This window comes from Neolamprologus multifasciatus, chromosome 5 (assembly GCF_963576455.1).
Source record: "Neolamprologus multifasciatus chromosome 5, fNeoMul1.2, whole genome shotgun sequence".
Lineage (NCBI taxonomy): Eukaryota > Metazoa > Chordata > Actinopteri > Cichliformes > Cichlidae > Neolamprologus > Neolamprologus multifasciatus.
The window spans coordinates 30,617,393-30,637,929 of record NC_140443.1 but is presented as its reverse complement, the minus strand read 5'-3'; the positions used below and the strand labels follow the sequence as shown (position 1 = coordinate 30,637,929).

The following is a 20,537-nucleotide window of genomic DNA, read 5'->3' as shown; positions in this document are numbered from 1 at the left end:
TTTTTGTATCTGCATATCTACCCAAAGGGCAGAGCTGTCACCAGTAAGTCAACCCAGTAAGTCAACCCCGCATGTGTTCAGCAGTCACGTAGTAGGCGCCTCACAATGTTGGCCTAAGTGAGAATAAGATCTTCACTTTCAATTACATAAAGTAACAACATTTATTTTAAGTAAACAAAATCTGCCAACTTTACTTCTGTAAATTTTGTCTGACAATAAAATGACACACTGCCTGTCTTGTGCAGCATACATGCTGTAGGTCTAACATTACTTTTTGACATACATAACTCTCATATTATGACCAAAACCTGCACAGCTCACCCTGGACAGGATAACATGCTGCGTGACACGTATGCTCGTGCCCTCCAGGTGGTTCAGAGATGAGCAGTAAAACACTGTGATAGCCCCTGAGTAATTTTCAGCATGCACACAGCAAAACTAGAGTGATCATAAAACCTCACTCGTGCATACTCAAATGCACACTTCATGAACACATGCACGCAGCCATACTGCAGGTTATACTTAGAGACTATGAAGCTTATTTGATAAACAGCCTTAGAGTTTGTGGGAGTGTGTGTCTATGTGTTATGTAAGAGACGAAGTGTAAAGTCTCCGCTTCTCCGAGCCCACCATCCATCTTGTGATCGCTGTCATCAGGACCTCAGATCCCTAACTGTCACAGGCACGAACAGGTGCGACTGCTCTTACTCAATAGGCTTGTTGTGGCACACCGCTGCCCTCAGCCCCCTCCAAGTGTGATTTACCCCCTCCCGCCTCTCCTCGGTTCAGTTTCACTTCACAGCTACCTCTTGGAAAGCTTTAAAAAGATTCTGCAAAGTGAGTTTCCAGGCATCGGTGCCCTCAGCATACCAGCTCTCGTTTAACTGCGGCGTGGGCAAGGAAATTACTGTTTAGATCCCAGTTTATAGTTTATGAAGGTCCAATTATTTCAGTCCTGCCATGTGTACCTTTTTCTTTCAATCATTACTTGCTGAAGTCACTGCATACATTTTTAGACTGTGTGGATGGTTACTCGTGCAGATTTCTGAGAAAAGGCAATCACGTGTAGATTGCTTTGATTTAAACCTGCTATCTGGCAGTCTTGTTATAGCTTCAAAGAGCAGATCTCTGTGGATACCAGCTGGGCGGTGGCAGAGTACGCAACTGAAGCCATCCAATAAGCACAGAGATGGCTTTGTCACTCACCAAGGTGTCAGGCGGGAGATGGATAAAAAGAAAGGGAGAGCTGGTGGTATAAACAGGCCTTACATAACCGGCTCGTGTTGATGCCAGAAGCTGGGGTAGCAGCTGACGGGAAATGGAGGGAAAAGTAGAAGTGCAGAATAATCAGACAGGAGGGCCTGCTGTGCTGTCCTATTGATTCTGTAAGATAGGAGGAAGATTTCAAGTCAACCTAAAGCAGCAGGATCAAAACTGCTTCCAGGAGGCTTATTGGCTCTTTAGTGGGAGACATTTAAAATGCCTCAGATGGCAAAGCAGAGACTCACTAGGCGATGGCAGTTTTCTCTACAGAATGACTCAGCAGTCGGCAAAGAAGCTGCAGCTAGGCAGATTCTTCAAAGGGTTATAAAAGTTGCAACCGGGACTTTTTTTTAAAGTTAAAATCTTTCAATTCTATCTCATCGTGGCACACGATAGCTAGCTCTGCTCTCTCTCTGCTAGGAAGTAAGCCACAATGTGGCAGTTAGCATGTGGTTGGACCTGTACTCTTACTCTCTGACTGCTTCCCAAGTACACAGATAAGACAAAACTTGAGTTCACACCCGCCTAATTTACTGCTTGCTCCACCTCCAACAAGCTGTAGCTACTCAGCACCGATAACCAGATCTAAAGCCTTCTTGTTTATGAGGTCCTACAATCCAGCAATAAAGATGCGATCCATGCCAAAGTGTTGCAGTACAAGTGTGAGAAAGGATTTAAGTCTTTATACAAACCCATTTCATTGTCTAGGTGTATCCTTATTAGTGTTGCTAATTTAGCCTGCAACATGTGTATAAATGATTATCTGAGTTAGGCTTGAGATCCTGTCATATTGAAGGAAATTGGACTCACTTATTGAATTGCCATCTAACAATGCTGATTTAATAAGTACATCTTCCTGTCAGCTACAGAGCTGTAGTTGCTTAGCAAAACAGCCTTTAACTTCTAAAAAAATCGAAATATCTAACAAAGGAGTGTGAGTAAGCAACTTATGCTGTCTTTTGACAGTTTTTAATGTTTTTAACATGTCACAGATGTCCAACCCGGACTGTGTGCAGACAGGAAAACAGCTGCTGCTTGCTGTTCAGTAAAAAATAACAAGCAAGTGTTGACAAAATAATTTTCTTCACATTAGTGGAGAAATTGAGTTTTTATGGCGGCAGTCATGAGTTCTGTTTAATATAGTTATCTTGTAAAGCTGCTGTCCTGGAGCTGTTGTTGGGAGAAGTCTGCCTGCTTGCATAAGTCTGACTTTTAATCAGATCACTATCAGTGAATGACCCTCGTCAACAACACGGCTTGAAAAAGAAACTGTTGCATAAAGGAAGGGAGGGAAACAAGTTAATACACTGAGTGCTCTGCTCCTCTTGGGATTTGAGTCAGGTGATTTTTGCAGAAAGATGTCTCAATAGTTGTCTTGATTTTCTGCGCATATGTTGCTTATCTCATGCAGTGAGATAAGCAACATATGCGCTTGCTTATGTTGCATGTTGTACATCAGCAGTACAACATGCACTGCTGATGTTGTACCGTTTCTATGCTTTGCTCCTTTTTCCTCAAACTTAACTGAGTTTAGCTAAACCTGGAGAGAGTCTTATGTAACAGACTTTGAAAGCTGCCCCAGAATCTCAGTACGTGATAACTCCTGCTTGCATCAACCCCACCTCCCACTTTCGGACCCTTTCTCCACCTCCCTCTCACACCACACGCTCACTTCGTGCCGCTCTGGCAGTAAAAAGTAGGGCAGGGTTTTCCTCTCTTCCTCTCCCGCTCCCATTTTCTTTCCCCCTGCACTGCTTGCCCTCTGCGGCTGATGTAACAGTGTTGGCGCTCTGTGCCCTCACTGTAACCACTCAGCTGATTACAGGTCTTATGTAAGGAGGGATTGTTGAGAGGAAAATGGGACAGAACATATGAGCCTGTTGCAGGAAAAACAACAGCTCCATGTAACAGGGCTTTCAAGCCAGATTGGCCTTTGTGTAGCTGTAGGTCGCATAATATTTCCTTTGCTCCAGTATGAGTAAGAAGTTTTTGAGGAAAACGTCTCGTGTTTCATATTTGAAAGCTTATAAAAGCAAAAAGTAATTGCTTTTTTGCCGTTAAACAAATGCACTCAGCACGAGTGAGCCCTACTCTATGAACACGTTTATACAGCTGTGTGCATTTTCCTGCTTACATGTACGCTCGTGTGAAGTACAAGTTGCAGGACAGGTTGCGTAGTTGCTTCTTTTGGTGTGTGCATGTTTTTAAATGTGGCTGCATGCTAATCCCAGAGCTCGTCTTCGTTTCTGCCCTTGGTCATATACTTGTGCATGTTAAGACCCATCTGAGTACTCTGGGTGCCAGAAGCAAGTTCTGATAAGGGGCAGAGAGCAGATAGTGTAAAATCAGGTGAGCCTTTAGAGCATGTTTTCCTGGCACTGTGAGAGCAGGATTATATAACTAATTCTCACTAAACCTCTGGCTAAAAGCGCTGCAGAACAATTAGCAGAGACAATGATAAGAAATGCCTAGAAGAGATTAAAATGCGTTTAAAATATTGGTGTAAATGCCGATTTTTATGTAAACAGTATAAGGTAATTAAAACCCTATAAGGATATTGTCTGAGCGACTCGTATTATTTTCTTTCTTTCTTTTGTGTCTCCACCCCAGAGGTCATTTTTCCATCGTTTAACGGGAGACAACAAGTCTGAGAAATTCTTTAAAGTGTTTTATGAGCGGATGAAGCTGGCCCAGCAGGAGATCAAAGCCACTGTGACTGTCAATACCAGTGACCTGGGCAGCAAGAAAAAGGACGAGGAACCACCAGACAAAGACACACCGGCACGCAAGAAAGGTCAGCGGACAAGTGTTGCGTTACCAACATAACAATAGGCTAGAGAAGGAAGTGTTTGACTGCATTGTCAAATAAGTCACATATGACACTATGAAAAACTGGAAAAGCAAACCTCTGCTGCACTCTTTGTACGAGGCAGTAAATCCGTTCCTTCATTATTAATTATACCCGTGTACAAATTATTATTTATTATTTATCACATGTATCATTTCTACATATCTCTGTATGTGTAAATGACAGCAAAGATCAGTACATAAATTCTTAACTTGTCAAGTGAAAAGTCATTGTAACCGTTGTCTTGTCCAATGGTCTGTGGTGTTTGACTGCCTCTTCTTTACCTGTGGTTAGTGAAAGATATGCCGGTAGTGGCGATGGTGACTGAGGAAGTGAAGGAGCAGCTAGTTGAGGCCTCTGCGGTCACCAAGAAGGCTTACACAACTTATCGTCGTGAGGCCGAAGCCGAAGAGCACCAAGCTGCAGCTGATGGCTCTCCTGTCCCAACTGCTGATAAGAGCCAGGAAGAGGGCGAGATGAGCGTTACCATCACTATCATGCAGCCCATCTTGCGCCTCATGCAGCTGCTGTGTGAGAACCACAACAGAGAGCTGCAGGTCAGCCATCATCAGACCAGCTTGTGATTATAAGTCCTTTATTTATATATACGACACTTACTGACACTGTCACTTTATCAGTGCTGGTCATCATGCCCTTTGCTGCTAAAGTATTTATACCTACACTCTAAAGCCATTCTCCATACTGGTACTCAGGTTGTTTCACTCTACTTATCATATTATTTTATTACTTGTTATTCTGTTTGTTTAAAAATATATATATATATTTATTACTTTAAAAAAAAAAAATCTGTTTCTTCATTATTTTGGTTCTTTTCGGTGACCGTGTGTACATAATTTCGTTCCACCTCATGTTAACATGATGCGAATGACAATAAAGCTCCTTGAATCCTTGAATATATATACATATAATATATAGGCTGCCGTGGGCTGATGGGAGCAGGGTTAACTTTTTCTGTCCCGTGTTCTGAATTTCAGTCATCACACCATCTTATACAGAAATGAAACTGTTGAAAATAGGCACCAGTTGCAGAACTTCCTGACACAGTCTTGTATGTGCTGGTCTGGTTTCACTATGATGAGTGTGCTCGTGTTTGGTAGTGGCTAGCTCCGGCAGCCCAGACAGAAAACTTCCTGCTTGCACTGATTCTTGCACTCCAAACTGGGACAGGCCTTCATTAAATGCTGGTTGGCTCTGTGCTGTCTCTCCCATTCTGAACCTGTGTGGGAGCCAGATATTGATTTACCGCTAGCCTCGCTGCACAGATGATCAGTTCACTGAGATGTTTGTGTTCTTTCCAAAGACATCACTGCAGTAATTGTCTTGCTGCCGTATACAGTAGGTTTGGAAAAGCCATCACGACTTTTTATATTTAGTTCTCACGTCAGCGAGAAAGAGAAAATGGTTTAGATTACCTAAGTAGAGGAATTTCTCTTCTGCCAACCATCTCTCGTGAATCATCTCATATTAAGTCTCTTGGTTTTACCTCATGCCACATACATTTTAATTTTGTGACTAACTGTTAACAACGTGTTTATGTTTCCCTACAGGGGCTATTAAAGTTGTTGATGAGATGAGTCCAAGTAAAGAAAGATTCCATGTTGAGTGTTTATTTTCATGTTGTCCTTCTGTAGAATTTTCTACGCAACCAGAATAACAAGAACAACTATAATCTGGTGTGTGAGACTCTTCAGTTCTTGGACTGCATCTGTGGCAGCACCACAGGAGGACTGGGGCTTCTGGGACTTTACATCAATGAGAAGAATGTAGGACTTATCAACCAGACTGTGGAGAGCCTTACTGAATACTGCCAAGGCCCCTGCCACGAGAACCAGGTAACACACTGTACACCTGTGTGCAAGATGAGCTTTTTATATTCTGTAGCTATCAAATCAATGTCCGGCTTTGATCGTGATGTTAGTTTTGTTTGAGTTCTCTGTTGTCAGGAATGTGTCAGGCTCTTGTCTTTCCTAAGCACACTAACACCAGCCTACTCCGGGTAGGACGCCTCTGTTTGTTCTTTGGCATAGGTTAGTAGTCTTCTCACATGATGGCGGCATCCTCTGTTCCTGCCGCTGTGAGGTCATTTTTATAACAAGTGTGAAACTGGCATGACTAAACAAGCAACTGGCTAAATACAGTCTCTGTTTGAATTGATTCCAGTTCCTTTGCACAGTGCCAGAGGGGCATTGCCAGACTAAATACAGCGTTTTGTTCACAAAGAGAGAATAAACGGGAACAAGTGCTGGAATTCTTTTTATTTATGCTTTGCATGTTCTGTTTGTAAAATTGTATCAAGTCACTCCAAACCATTTGGCTCCCACACTTTTATTGTTCAGTTCTGAGGTGTGGTACATGTTTAACAGCTCGTGTGATTTATGAGTCTGAAGCCTCCGAAAATTTATGATATGTGACCTGCCTTGTCACTACCTTACCGTGCCGGGAATGAAAACCTGAGGGCAATCTGATCGGTGTGAGTCAGGCTTCAAATACAATCTGGAACAAAGTTGTTTTGTTTTTGTTTGTTTGTTTTTTATGCCCTTTTTTTGTCATCCCACCTGTTTTGTCCAGGATGTTGATCGTACCCTCTGCCCATGACGCTCTCAGAAAAGTGGTTCTTAATCTCAGTAGTTTCACTTCCTGGTTAAATAAAGATTAAGAAACTTAATTGAGTGTTATATAACACTGCGTGAAATTTACTGTCCCTGAAATTAGAGTGAGAATTCCTTCAAAGAACATATGAGTTGTAAATAATTTTGCCACTCTCGCCTTTAGAATGGTGCTGGTTGTTTTCTAGATACCACCTGATAGATGGTTCCAGATTTCTTGGATAACTTACTGTCGTTTCCTCTTCTTGTATTTCCACTTTGTTAGTGAATACATAATCTGTTGAGAGACCCGGTTAATGTTGTCTTTGAAGTCGGCACCTTATAACTGGCTGTAGGTTTGTGACAGCTGTCACATTACATGAATTTGTGATGCACTATCAAATTTGCCATTTCAGACATAAAACCCTCCAATTCGTCCATCTCGCACTTATTAAAATCTTTATCTGTAAGTGTGCATAAGTACAAATAATAGATGCAGAAAAAAGAGAAGAGCTTGACTTACAGGAAAATGGATCAGACTCTTATCTTATTACTGCTAAAGAAAAAAAAAAAGGTCTGCTGTCCTGCTGGTATTACTGATTATATCATGAAAAACACCAACAGCAGAGATTAAACATTATTTTTAACCGAGAACTACTGTCAAGCTTGTGTTTTGCCATTTCTTTTTCTTTGCTCCTTAGAACTGCATTGCCACACATGAGTGCAATGGCATTGACATCATCATTGCTCTCATCCTGAATGACATCAACCCCCTTGGCAAGAAGAGGATGGATCTGGTGTTGGAACTCAAAGTGAGTGTTCTGAAGTGGTGTGATACTTTTAGTAATCCGTCTAAAAGGTGTTATTTGATTTGATTATGCAGGTGTTACATGTCTGTAGGAGAAGTAATGTGGTAGTTATGTCATTAGACTGTGTCAAAAGCTTTAGATACAACATTCAAATTCATGGAATTGCAGTTTCACTGACAGTAGCTGAAAGTAGAACGCCTCAAAATCAGGGCAGGGCAGCACGGGTTTTTCCCTGTGCTCCATCGCAAATTGCATAAGTAAAGCGTGAAAGAACACTTGCATTTGATTTACTGTCTCTGGAAGTCTGGAATGCTGACAATCAGGTAAAAAAGCCAATCTGTCTCTTGTCATCTTTTGCCCAGAATAATGCCTCCAAGCTGCTTCTCGCAATTATGGAGAGTCGCCATGACAGCGAGAATGCCGAGAGGATACTGTATAACATGAGACCTAAAGAGCTGGTATGTGTGCAGTGCAAACAGTTGCATAGTAACGAGCAGGTGCTGTTATGACAGTCGTCTTTTTCTGCAGGTGGAGGTGATCAAAAAGGCCTATATGCAAGGAGAGATAGAGGTTGAGGAGCCGCAGGAGGGTGAGGATGGAGAGGAGGAGCACTCCGCGTCTCCACGCAATGTTGGTCATAACATCTACATCTTGGCACATCAAGTAAGCTGCTATAAAATAGGTGTGGAAAGGGGAACACACCATGAGCAAATAAGACCAGTGGATTTCCAGTAACTCCTGAAAACACATGATACTTTTCATTTTATAATCATTTCCTCTTTGAAAGCTTTCAGGCTGTGGGCTGCTCGGTAACAGAGGGCCTGTTTATACAATCAATTAGTGGAATGACGGTAATCATGGGGCTAAACAGCCCCACCCTGCAACCTTGCTGGGGAATGAAAGCTGATGCATTCAAACAAAGGAAAAGTAGCATGTAGAGTTAACCTAGCTTCTAAATACGAGCAGTGTTGCCCAACCTTTTTGACATGCTGGAAGTAACACTTGTGACGAGTGTCTGTCAATCATCTGTTTTCAGTTAGCACGCCACAACAAGGAGCTGCAAGCTATGTTAAAGCCAGGAGGGACATATGGCGAGGGCGACGAGGCCCTGGAGTTCTATGCTAAACACACCGCTCAGATTGAGGTCAGTGTTTGGCTCCATGTCGTAAATAAACTCCGCTAATGTTCACCTGCTGCCGTCTGTCTTGTATTTTATTTTCAATTCATCATTTTCCCACAGTTTTATTTCTGGATGAGCTCTATCTAACATCTCTGTTGCAAGATGCCAGAGTTGCTTTAAGGGGACTGTGACGTGTTTTGGCCTAACTATTGACTTGAAGCATGTGATACTTTTTTTTCTTGGCTTGTTTTTGTGTTTCTTTGTGTCGTATGACAGAATGACGCGTACCTTTGGCATGTTTGTCGCACTTGATGAGTAAGAGGAATGCAGATTGCTGGCAGTATTCCAAGCTCAAGTTGTTGGTTCAGTTCATGAGCTGCTTTTGGAAAGAAAACAACCCTGTTTTTGTTTTTTTCCTCTAAAGAGCAGTTTATGCCAGGCAGTCCATTTGAATCAGAGGTGTCATGGTGGTTATATTTTTCATTTTAAAAAATATAACCACTATTTTTACTTTTTGTTTTTAGTTCAGTTCAGCTTCAGCGAGTTTCCAGAGTGGGTTTGCTTTTTTCAGTTTAGTTCATATTGTTTGAAAATGTTTAGATTTACTTTATTTTTTATTAGCTTCATTAGCTTTTTTTTTTTTTTAGTCTCAATAAACTCATCCATCAAAGCCTCATCAGTCAAGTTATGATAGATTTTGCCAAACTAATAAATACTAAAACCGAGGAGATTTCCTCTGTTTTTTATTTATTTTGTTTAGCTCATAAAATCTTTTTTTTTCCCACAGTATTGTTTTAGTTTTCAGTTTCTTTTTACTATAACGACAATAATCTTGACTTCTTTAAGGATACAAACTGTTTTCATATAAGAAAAGAATAAGGAATTATTTGCCTGCTGCAGTCACAGATGTTTTGATCGGTGACTGCTGCTCTGTTTGGTGTCCAGATTGTGCGGCTGGATCGCACAATGGAGCAGATCGTCTTCCCTGTGCCCAACATCTGCGAGTTCCTCACTCAGGAGTCCAAGCTGCGTGTGTACTACACCACAGAGCGAGATGAGCAAGGTAGCAAGATCAATGACTTCTTCCTGCGCTCTGAGGATCTCTTCAATGAGATGAATTGGCAGAAGAAGCTGCGAGGTACTCAAGAGGCTACTGGTAACACAAACACCGTTCCCTGTGCGTCTTTCTCCTCAACTCTTTATGAACTAGTGTCTGGTTTACGCTCTTTCTTCTTGCATCCCTCCAGGCCCCAAGCCCCTTTCTGACACATACACTGCATACAGGTTATGTTTTACATATTGGCATGAGGGATAAGCAAAAAGTGAGCACAAAGTTTCCCTCCCTCTCACTCTAGTAGGATTACTCCGAATGTGTCCTCCACATATAACATTATTACAAAAACACATATCCCAATAAAGACTATAAAGGCCTCAACTACCACAGCATTTATGGGGTTTTTAAATGTTTTATCAGCAGACAGAACCTCACAGCTATATTGTACCCTCAGACAGGTCTCACTCATAGCTTCAACTTTGAATTGTGCTAACCACTGATCTGTCAGAGATTAGCTGCAGCAGCATTACAAGATTGGTTGCATCAGAGTAAATCGGACCTACTTCGCACAAACACGAAGAAAACACAAAAACTCAAAAATGAGTTTGGTTCAAAGTTTTGCAAGTTTCTTGGTAGCAGAATAAAGTTGACCCATAGAGACCTGTTGTGATGTGGGTCCACGTCTGAAAGAGGCTGCCAAAATGCTGAACCCTGGAGAGATGAAAGTCGAGAGAGCATGTAAACTTTTATAAGCTGCTTATATTTAAATTGCACTGTAATCACTGAGTTGGTTTGTTAATAATAAATATTAGTAGCAAAGCATACAGCATATAGCTCCCAGTGTTGTGATATTATCACATTACATCTTCTAATCTCGATGAAAACAAAAGTATACTGCTGTGATATTACAATGTTCAGGTTCCTGTATTTTGTTTTTCTGGAAACTAAAAGCCTCAACTTCCCAACATAATGGGATTAATGGTTTGATGTACTTTACCTGCGTACCAGCTGTAAGGTTATTCTCACATTGACATCAATCAAAGCTGGGGAAAAAGAAAGCAGGAACAGGACACAAAGGCAAAGCATTAAAAACTCAGCCCTGATGTCATTTTCACTTTAATCTTTTGTTGTTCATTAATCTTAAGTTATTTTAGTTATGCACTTAAGAGCACTACTTTGACTTTCCCTTTAAGGTCAGGTCCGGTTCCTGCCAACTGCCTACCGGACTCTGCCAGTTTTTGTTTTTGTTTGTCTTTGCTGGTTAAAGAAAAGGTTGTGGTTCGTCATACGGTCGGGCCAGAAGAGACAGCGTTAGCCTATAATGTGGAAACAAAAATATGAAGAGACCAGCCTCTTTCCTATGTGAATGAATCAGCACAGCTGGAGACTGTGCTGTTCCACTGGTGCTAACCGCTTGTCATCAATATAGTGACTTCTGTTGCCAAAAGTCCCCACCCGCAGTTCTTCTTTTCTAATGAATAGCCGACCTCAAAATAGCATTAGCCACGATACCGATCTCCTGACCGAGGTCTAATATGCTGTGTCTGTGTGAGTGTGTGGCCAAATATGTGCGTGCAAGTTGTTTTTACTCAAATAAAAGAGGAAAAGCGTTTAGTGCGAAACCCTGTTTCCAAAAAAAACTCTGTCGCTGTCTGAAATGGAAAATAAACAAAAAGAATCAACAGCAAAATAATTTGCATTATTATTTAAACTTCAACGTTTCTGCACAGACCGAATATTAAGTGTTAAGACTAAGAAGCTATTTGTTAACCTGTGCTTCGATTGAGCAAAACCAGGCCCAAAACAGGACGCTGACATCACCATGCTTCACATATAAAGTTCAGCTGCTGGGATGTCGTGCTGTCCTTTTTCCAAACGCAAAGATTCTCATTTATACCAAAGGTCTTATTTGTCAAACCAGTAGCAGTGTTGTTTTTGAAGATCAGTGGCTTTCCCTTTGATCTGTTAACGCTCACACACACACACACACACACACACACACACACACACACACACACACACACGCTATTGTTTTTGGTACATTCATTAACATGAACATAAGCCGATGCGTCGCCTTTAATTGCTCGGATGTTACTTGTAGTTCAGTTGTGACCTTGCATATGACCTTTTCTTCTTTTTACACAAAGTCTGGTGCTCAGACTTTTAAGTTAGGTTTTGCAAACGCACTTCTTTTCCTTTTCGTGCTGTGAATCACTTCCCTAAATGTGTGAAAGTCAGACTTTGATAAATCCCCATTTGTTGAATAAAACCGAGCCCCCACCCACACCTGACTGAAACATGTGACTCTGATTTCACCTTCAAAATAACTCCGATCCTAAACTTCAGTGAGGCTTTAGGACATATAAAGCAGAAATACGGAAAATTTAAAAGGATTCACCAACTTTGAAACAGTATGTCTACGTGTGGAAGTAATTTGGTTGATGAGCAGATTGTCAGTAAATTACTGGGTCACTAAATGCAGCAGTGCACAGAGGTTATAATGAATTTCCAGATTTCATCATCTATGGTAAATCATAAAAATGTTGAGAATCCAGAGAATTCCCTGACAACAAGGGACAGTCTGAAAACCTACAGGTGTAAATCATTTGAAAGCCTCGGCGATACTTCAGAAAACATTCAGCATCCAAAAATTCCAAATGTTCATACTACCGTGCAACAACATCAAATAAAATAAACGGAGCAAATCACTAGTATCTGCTGTGTGCCTTAGGTAATTCGGGATGGTCTGAGCAGACGTGAAAAATGTCCTGTGGTCTGATGAATCATAATTTGAAATTCTATTCAGATGCTTATTGTTTAAATGATTTGCAGATTGTTGCATTCTTTTGTTTACATTTTCCACAGAGTCCCAAGTTTGTTTGGGCTTTTTTGAGGGTATTTCTTTCCTTTTCAAGTGTGAAATGTGTGTGATTTTTGAGTACTTAAATGGATTTGAGGTGTCCCAGATTATTCTGTTTAGGTGGTTATGTTAGCAGTAAATCTACACACTCGCATTCTGACTCGTTTGACTGTGTTTCACACCAAATCTACTAACCAAATCAAATATCCAGAATATTCACTCAGCGAGTTTGGTTCTTCTAAACCAAAGAAGCAGAGCTGCTCACTGTGGTTGCCACTTGTGACAAGGGAGTAGCTGGAATTGGCTTTCAGAAAGAAACTATTAATGGCACCAGTTTTATAGTTGCCATGCTCAGTGTTTGTCGACAGAGAGAGTTCAAGCAGTTCATGTAATTTAGGGTTGGTGCAAAGTTGGTTATCTGTATAAATCTTTTTTTTTTCAGCTTTGACTCAAAGGTATTGAGAGTGAAACGTGGTTGGTCTGAAACACTGGACAGTTTTTGGAGTACAGACATGTACGCACTACATCTGAGTGCTTTAGCATAGCCATCTGTGTTAATGTGCTTCACTATGCTGTCCTCTAGCCCAGCCCATCCTGTACTGGTGCTCCAGGAACATGTCATTCTGGAGCAGCATCTCCTTCAACCTGGCTGTGCTCATGAACCTCCTCGTGGCCTTCTTCTACCCTCTGGAAGGCATCCGTGGAGGTCAGTCACTCTCAGTCTTTCTCTGTGTATGATACCCAGTCATTGCCCTGTTAAGATGACTTCTGTCAGTTTTCTTTTGGAGTTTAAAACACACAAACAAAAAGTCATTCTGCAGCTGAGATCATGCTATAATATTCTTAAACACAGAACAAATATTGTAAATATTCTGTGTAGGTACTGCCATCTGATTCATAGTGTACGGCTACTAAGTAGAAACGATTCATCGACTCGATCCTCGGAGCTGCTTATGGTCGAACACCCAGCAGTAGAAGTGGTGTGCTGTAGCAGAAGTGTTCGAGGTGAAATGTGAGATAAGCTTTGCTGTGTAGGTCAATTTGAAGCAGCATTATGAGAAATCTACAGCTTTATAGATAAACAGAGTTTTGTTTTATGTGAACATCCTGTTAGTATGTCTCAGTTCATGGCTGCTTATATTCTCGTGCCTGAGCTGAAGATTACACGTGGACACCATGACAGACCCTTGGTCTTACAACTTACAGCTTTAACACTTGAGAATAACAGATTGCTTATGCCCTGATTGTTATCTGCGTGTGTGTGTGTACGTGCGTGTGTGTGTGTGTGTGTGTGTGTGTGTGTGCGTGCACTGTGGTTAACACAATGAGTGTGACTACTACAACACAGGAAATGGGAGTGAGTGACACAAGCATTACTGCTGAGATCAGGGGTGGGGCGGGATGCAGAGAGTGCAACATGTGTGTTATCAGAGACCTGGTTAAAAAGAACAGGAAAGAAACTGAGTGTTTACTCTTCAATTTCTTCATTTTATGATCAGGTGTATCGCAACACCTCAGCATATTTAGACCTTCCAGCTCACAGAAAGTAGTCCTCGACCACCCGAGGCAAACTGTGATCTAAAAAGTGTAGATTAGCCTGTAAAGTTATGGCAGGAATCTTTTTGATATTTGGAGAGAAATGCAATAGTTTATTTTTTCCTTCACCAAGTTTCCATTACCAGTATATGACTGGCACAGAGCAATTAAAAAAGGCGTTGTGTGTGTTGGAGTCAAAGATGTTAGTGAAAAACTAGTGTTAGCAGAAATCTGATTAATGTTAGCAACTCTTAGTTATATTAGCATCTACCAGGGAATGTGGATATCTGCAGCAACAATTAAATACCTTTAGCTGTCCAATCTCTCAAAAAAGTTACATAATGTCACATTTGCTTATTTTCTGTCTTTTAATCTGAAGTAAACACAAAAAAAACTAAAATCTATTTGAGATCTGGCTGCTGTTGAGAGATGTATGAGGGGTGTCTGGCTTGTTGATTTGCGTCCCAATTTTCACATCCTTTACGAAATGCTCTATGTTTAGACCTTTTTAATATTCATTTCCACAGTTGCAGCCAGTACTTGATCAGATTGCCACAGTTAAAGGAATTATGAGTGCGTAGCTTTAAAGGACCTTACAGAACGCTGTATGTTCCCGTGCTTGTGGTTTGGGTGTAGCCTCACACCTCCCTAACCAAAGTTGGGGAGGTGTGAGCATCGCTACAGCTGTAAAGAGAATGTGATCCCGGTTGAAGAGCTGGATCTTGAACTGCAGTGGTGTCATAAAATATTGATTTTGTGCTTCTTTTCCTCTGAAGTCTTTTTTTTTTCTCTCTTTGCGTGACTTCTGGTAATTATGGTATGTGATAGATTCACCCAGACTATTAATACTGTGACCACCTTAAAAAGCCAGAATCACGTCATACAGCAAGATTTCAAATGGCAGATGTCTTGCTTTACAACTGATAAATATTTGTCCAAACAGTGAACTGTTTTAAATGAAGTTTTAAATGTAAAAGCAAACTCATAATGCTTTACAGTACAAACCATTTTTTAAGGTCAATTTACAATCACACATTAACTGAACATGAATGTCTGTAGACTGTGGGAGGCTGTACCCAGAGAGATCCCGCGCAGCACAGGGAAAACATGCCACGAGATTTCACCCAGGAGCCTTCTTGCTGCTTCTTGCGCAGAGAAAGTGCAAACTACTGCATAAATGCCAGTCATAGTGAATTTTAGTATTTAGTGTTTAGTTCAACACCAAGCGCTATTATGCTATTATTTATTGATCAAAATGACTGTATTTATAAGTGTGAACGTAGTTGAACATGAAATGCTATCAGAACACATTATGACTGAAATCATAAAGTTTCCCTTTTAAAGTGGAAGACTACACCACGGTGTCCTTCACTCACACACAACATGACTTGCTAACTGTGATAAGGCTGTTTCACATGTGCTCACATGACAAATGACACTGATGACTGATCATTGTCTTCTCACAGACATGTTTTATCTAAACGGTTATCAGTAAAGTAAGCTCTGGTGTATGATTCAGCGATATCTGCAGAGATATAAAGAAGGAAGATTTAAAGGTTGTATTCACAGCTAAAAATTGGTCAGCAGCATTTGTCATCGCATTGGTGGCTGATTCTTCATAAAAGCTGTCATGTTAAAGCAATTCTGTGGTAACAGCTTGATGTTTATAAAGACATGCACTTGGTGTTAAAGTTTTTGTATCAATGAGGAAACCAATCAAGTTTCACACAGCTGCTTCAGACTAGGAAAAGGGAAGACATCGCAAAGAAACTCTGTGTTTGTTGAAGAAAACCTGCCAAGGAACAGGTGGATTCAGACTATTAATAACTGATGAGTAACCCAGAGTTTTATTTAGCTCTGTCTGAAACAAAAAACCCAGTGGATCCGTCATCTCTCACTTTCACTAAACCCATTTTCTGAAATGGACCTCTGCATTTTGATACAGCCAGTCAGCAGTGGTCACAACTTTTACCCTCTCAGGGTCAAATTACGTTTTTTGTTGCTAATGCACAACCAAGTCCTGCAGTGGTACTTCTGAGTAAAAAAAAACTCATAAAATATGTATGTGGGGTAATCAGGTTGTTAGTGTTTAACTGTTGCAAATCTGCAACGTCTGCCTGGAGAGGGTTAAGATGAGAGCGGACTTTGTGATTGATACACACACCCCCACCCCACAAAACCAGAACTGCACAACAAATGCTACAAGGCATCTAGAAGCATTTATGTTTTTGCAAAACCAAATTGAGATCCAATCTTAGCCAGAATTTAAAAACTGAGGCCATTCATTTCGATACTGAAACTACAGATGGTGTTATTCATTCCTTAACATCGGTATTTTCTGTGTGCCATCCTTCTTTTAGAGTCACCGTTTGCCGACGCTGATTGGATTTAAACGTGTTTCCAAACTGTTTTTTTTTTTTTTCTTCTCTTTTGTTTTTAGCAAAAAGTGTCCTCAGAGTGATGCTCCATTCATGCCCTATCAGTTTCTGACATGGGTTATGGCTAGGTTTTGTTATGTCAACCAAAGTCCATCATCCATCATGCATTTACTTAACCCCATGTTCACAACTATGGAAATTATGTAAGCATATAAGCACCTACAGAAATTCAGTGCTCTGCTGATTTAATTGATTTTCAGCTCTAAAGCTGTCGTGTCTCTTGTGCCTAAAGTGTAGATTTTGGCACTACAAAGTATGAAGTAATCACCCTGAAGCATATATGTCAGTTTAATGCCTACAAACATTTGAATGTATTGAGTAAAAAGAACAAAAAAGTGGAAAAAACCCAAAACAAACCAGCGTAATGAATATTGATCTTCATTTAAAATGCATTAAATACACTCCTTTTGTTTTAACCAACAAGGATGTGGACATAAAAAGTTATTATCCCTGAGATCTCCAGATTTGACCTTGTTCCCCAAATGATTATAATCCCAGATCAGTCTGGGCTGTCACGAGGCTTTCGTTTCTAAATTTAGGGGTAGGGAAAACTCTGTCTGGTGTTTGGTCACAAGTTGTAACTTCAAAGACTGAATATTCATTCAAACAGAGATTCTGAGTGATTACAGGAGATTCTTCACAAGCCAAAGGAATAAGCAGACCTGAGCATGTTTTTGTGTGAAGTTTCAGTTTTCTTTTTGATTTGCCGTCTCTTATTCCCTTCCGTTTTTTATCTCAGTTCTGCTTCAGGGCAATATTTGTGGGGACGCGAAAAGCCTCAGTCGTTAAGGCCTCCATTGTTCCAGAGCAAAGAGAAGACGCACATTGTTTTTCGCATAAACTTTCAATTGTTCTGTCTGGGGTCAAACGGCGAGGTCCCTTTTGTTTGAACTTCCTCGCAGTGGTGTAGAGCAGACAAAAAAAGAGGTTGTTAGCTTAGCTTTAGAAACCTGATGTGGTTTTCAGTGTTAAAGGCCTTCTGAGAGCTTAGAGGTTCATTCCAGGATACACCACTCACTGCAAAATTAGGTGATTTGGGCATCTAGAGTGTTAAATGGTGAATGCTACACGGATGCGTGCATGAAAACATAACATGCCCTATTTTCTTACCAGCTGAGATGCTTCATTTGAATATTAAAACCAGCTGCTTGCAAAGAAATATCAAATTTTACCAGTGAAGCTAAATTGGTCAGAAATGTTGTTTATTGCAAGTTTGCCATTGAGACATAGCAACTCCACTTGCATACTGTCTTAAACTACATGGAATCCCCTTAAACACTATTGAAAACCTCACTTACAATGACCGTGGATGGTTCGCTGTAAGCGGTTTGTTTGGAGAGAAACTGTGGTTGCGAACTTCTAGTAGCAAGCAGAAGTGTGTAAGCCTTAAAAATAAACACCCGGAATAACTACAAGTTGAGGAGCTTGATGACGAGGTCCGAGTCAGGTAGTCAAACTGCCAGAGCCTCCACCCTGTCACAGGCGGCTGCTATAATATGAGGAGAAACGGATTGTTTTTGTCTGTCAACAATGCAAGCCATGTGGATATGTGAAGTGTAGTGCAAGTAGTTCAATGTGAAGGTCAGTCTCGCTTCTCTTCTTATAACTGCAGCGTAAGCAAGTAAGAGAGATGAATGGCCTTAGACAGTAGGTGTGTGACGTCAAAGCTGCTGTGTCTGGGTTGGCTGCCAAGTCTGAGCGCCCAGGCTGCCTGTTACGATGCAGTACCTGGGATGCATCGCTGATACATTTGGCGGGAACAAAGTATATTTTTAGCCAGTGGGAGGTTATGTAACAACCTGTCATGTGATTGGTATACACGGAGAGATGAGAAGGAGGCCTCAGAAAGACGGGAATGGAGGGAGACATCGAAAGCGCTCTTCGTCCTTTCTCATAGAAAAGCAAACCTGACACAAAAGTTGTTTTTCTTTTTTTGTTTTCATGAAGAAATCAGATTATGGGGTGATGCCAGTGATGCCATGAGCTCATAATACTGCTTTCCTGAACTACAATAACTGACATAGAACAAATAATACATAGGGTAAATGTGAGTTAGATTTCTGTAAGGCATCAACATTCACAACTAAAAATAAGTGAGCTTCAACTTTTCACCTGATGTGCACTTTGTGTCATTTACTTTTTGATGTAGTGGCACAAATGTTTTGTTCAATGTAGCAATGGTTCTGATACCACAGTTAGCACAAACAACTCTTGTTCCTTCTCTAAAAAATGAAAGGCTTACTATTCTGTTTCCTGAAGCTTTTTTATGAATGAATACATCTGAAAGATGGCCTTGTTGAAAAGGGCTTGTGTGTTTGCTTCACTGCAATAATCACACAGCTGCTTTCATGTTTAAACAGATAAACTGATGCATTTAAGTCATGGCGCACCGATGTTGGCGAGTGTGACTTGCCTCACTCCCGACTGACTGGATTATCATTTGACTTGATAAAAGAATTATTAACTACTTAAAATAGTTGGCTGTGATGGAAAAGATTGAGTGAAAGCTTTCTCACCTCGCCCTAATGACGTCTCCTTCATCCTCAGGCACTCTGGAGCCCCATCTGTCTGCCCTGCTGTGGATGGCTATGCTGGTTTCACTGGCTATTGTCATAGTGCTGCCTCAGCCTCACGGTATCAGGGCACTCATTGCCTCCACCATCCTGCGCCTGATCTTCTCGGTGGGCCTCGAGCCCACATTGCTCCTACTAGGAGGCTTTAATGTAAGTGTGCATGAACCTGACATTTAATTATCATGCAGTACAGAAACACGGACTCTGTTCAAGCAAGATTTTGCCTTCAAACAGCCGCTAATACAAATGTCACTCATTAAATCTTAAATCTTGTATATCAGGTCAGGGAGATTCCACACTACGCTGACAATGCAGCACTTGCACTATACATTTAGTATTCTGAACAATGACTGTTTGAAATTCTTCTTGCGCTGCCTTTGAACAAACCTTACCATACTGATTATACATGCTGTGTGTTTTCCATTGTTCTTCAGTTATGTAATAAGGTCATCTTCCTGATGAGCTTCGTTGGAAACCGAGGAACCTTTACACGTGGATACACAGCCATGATTATGGATGTCGAGTTCTTGTACCACCTGCTCTATCTGATTATCTGCAGCTTGGGGGTCTTTGTCCATGTCTTCTTTTACAGTCTACTAGTATGTGAGCTCACACATACTTCATCCTATACACATTTCATATATGACATTTAACCCAGTTCCAGATATTCCACACACATCTCTAAACCCTTGTTCTTTCCAGCTCTTTGACCTGGTTTACCGAGAAGAAACCCTGCTGAACGTAATAAAGAGCGTAACCCGCAATGGCCGCTCAATTGTTCTGACAGCTGTGTTGGCGCTTATCCTCGTCTACCTCTTCTCTATTGTGGGATACATCTTCTTCAAGGACGACTTTATTTTGGCTGTCGACCGGATACCCAACAAAACTCTCGGTAAATTGAAATACAGGCTTCTTGCCTTTTCCTTGCTGGAACCAAAATGCATGTCATGTCTTACCCAGATGCCAGAACACATGGAATGTTTTTCCTCATTCATTCTGAATCACTAAAAAAAAAAACAAAGATGAAAAATATTAAGTGTGGAGGATCTTTGTACATTCACTTCAAGATCATCCAACTTGCTCATAGCATCCAGCTACATTATCACTATTCGTCGCCACAAAAATGCATTGTATAAAAATGAGTGTTTGACTCTCAAATGTGAACCTTGTATAGTTTGGATACTTGCATAATTTCTTCTGTTCCCAACTGAACAGAGCATGGAGCCAGCATGGTGGGAGAGTTCCTCTCTGGTGGAGTTTGTCAGAAAGAAAATGGAGAAAACTGCTCAACAGAGGCCACGATGGATGGTAGGTTGACAAAGTGAAAGGTAAACGTGAGTGCGTGTACATGGGGTGGAGGCTAGGGTCGAAGGTTTCTTTTTAAGTGTAAATCCATGTGTTTGTTCGTGAATTTCTTGAATTTTTCCAGG

At 41.0% G+C, this 20,537-nt stretch overlaps 1 protein-coding gene across 20 annotated transcripts in view; it reads left to right on the top strand.

The window, feature by feature from the left end:
• itpr1b (inositol 1,4,5-trisphosphate receptor, type 1b) overlaps positions 1–20,537 on the top strand; it is an 82,029-nt gene that overhangs the window by 50,633 nt on the left and 10,859 nt on the right. For 14 of the 20 annotated variants that reach the window (XM_085158796.1, XM_085158783.1, XM_085158797.1 and 11 more), the window contains 13 exons: positions 3,874–4,057; positions 4,406–4,668; positions 5,764–5,964; positions 7,419–7,529; positions 7,889–7,984; positions 8,055–8,189; positions 8,563–8,670; positions 9,592–9,823; positions 13,144–13,266; positions 19,082–19,257; positions 19,542–19,706; positions 19,810–19,999; positions 20,323–20,415. In XM_085158796.1, coding sequence (XP_085014922.1) covers positions 3,874–4,057; positions 4,406–4,668; positions 5,764–5,964; positions 7,419–7,529; positions 7,889–7,984; positions 8,055–8,189; positions 8,563–8,670; positions 9,592–9,823; positions 13,144–13,266; positions 19,082–19,257; positions 19,542–19,706; positions 19,810–19,999; positions 20,323–20,415 — 2,077 coding nt within the window. The remainder of the gene's footprint in view (positions 1–3,873; positions 4,058–4,405; positions 4,669–5,763; positions 5,965–7,418; positions 7,530–7,888; positions 7,985–8,054; positions 8,190–8,562; positions 8,671–9,591; positions 9,824–13,143; positions 13,267–19,081; positions 19,258–19,541; positions 19,707–19,809; positions 20,000–20,322; positions 20,416–20,537) is intronic. The other 6 variants (XM_085158799.1, XM_085158800.1, XM_085158793.1 and 3 more) reach the window with 1 other exon arrangement.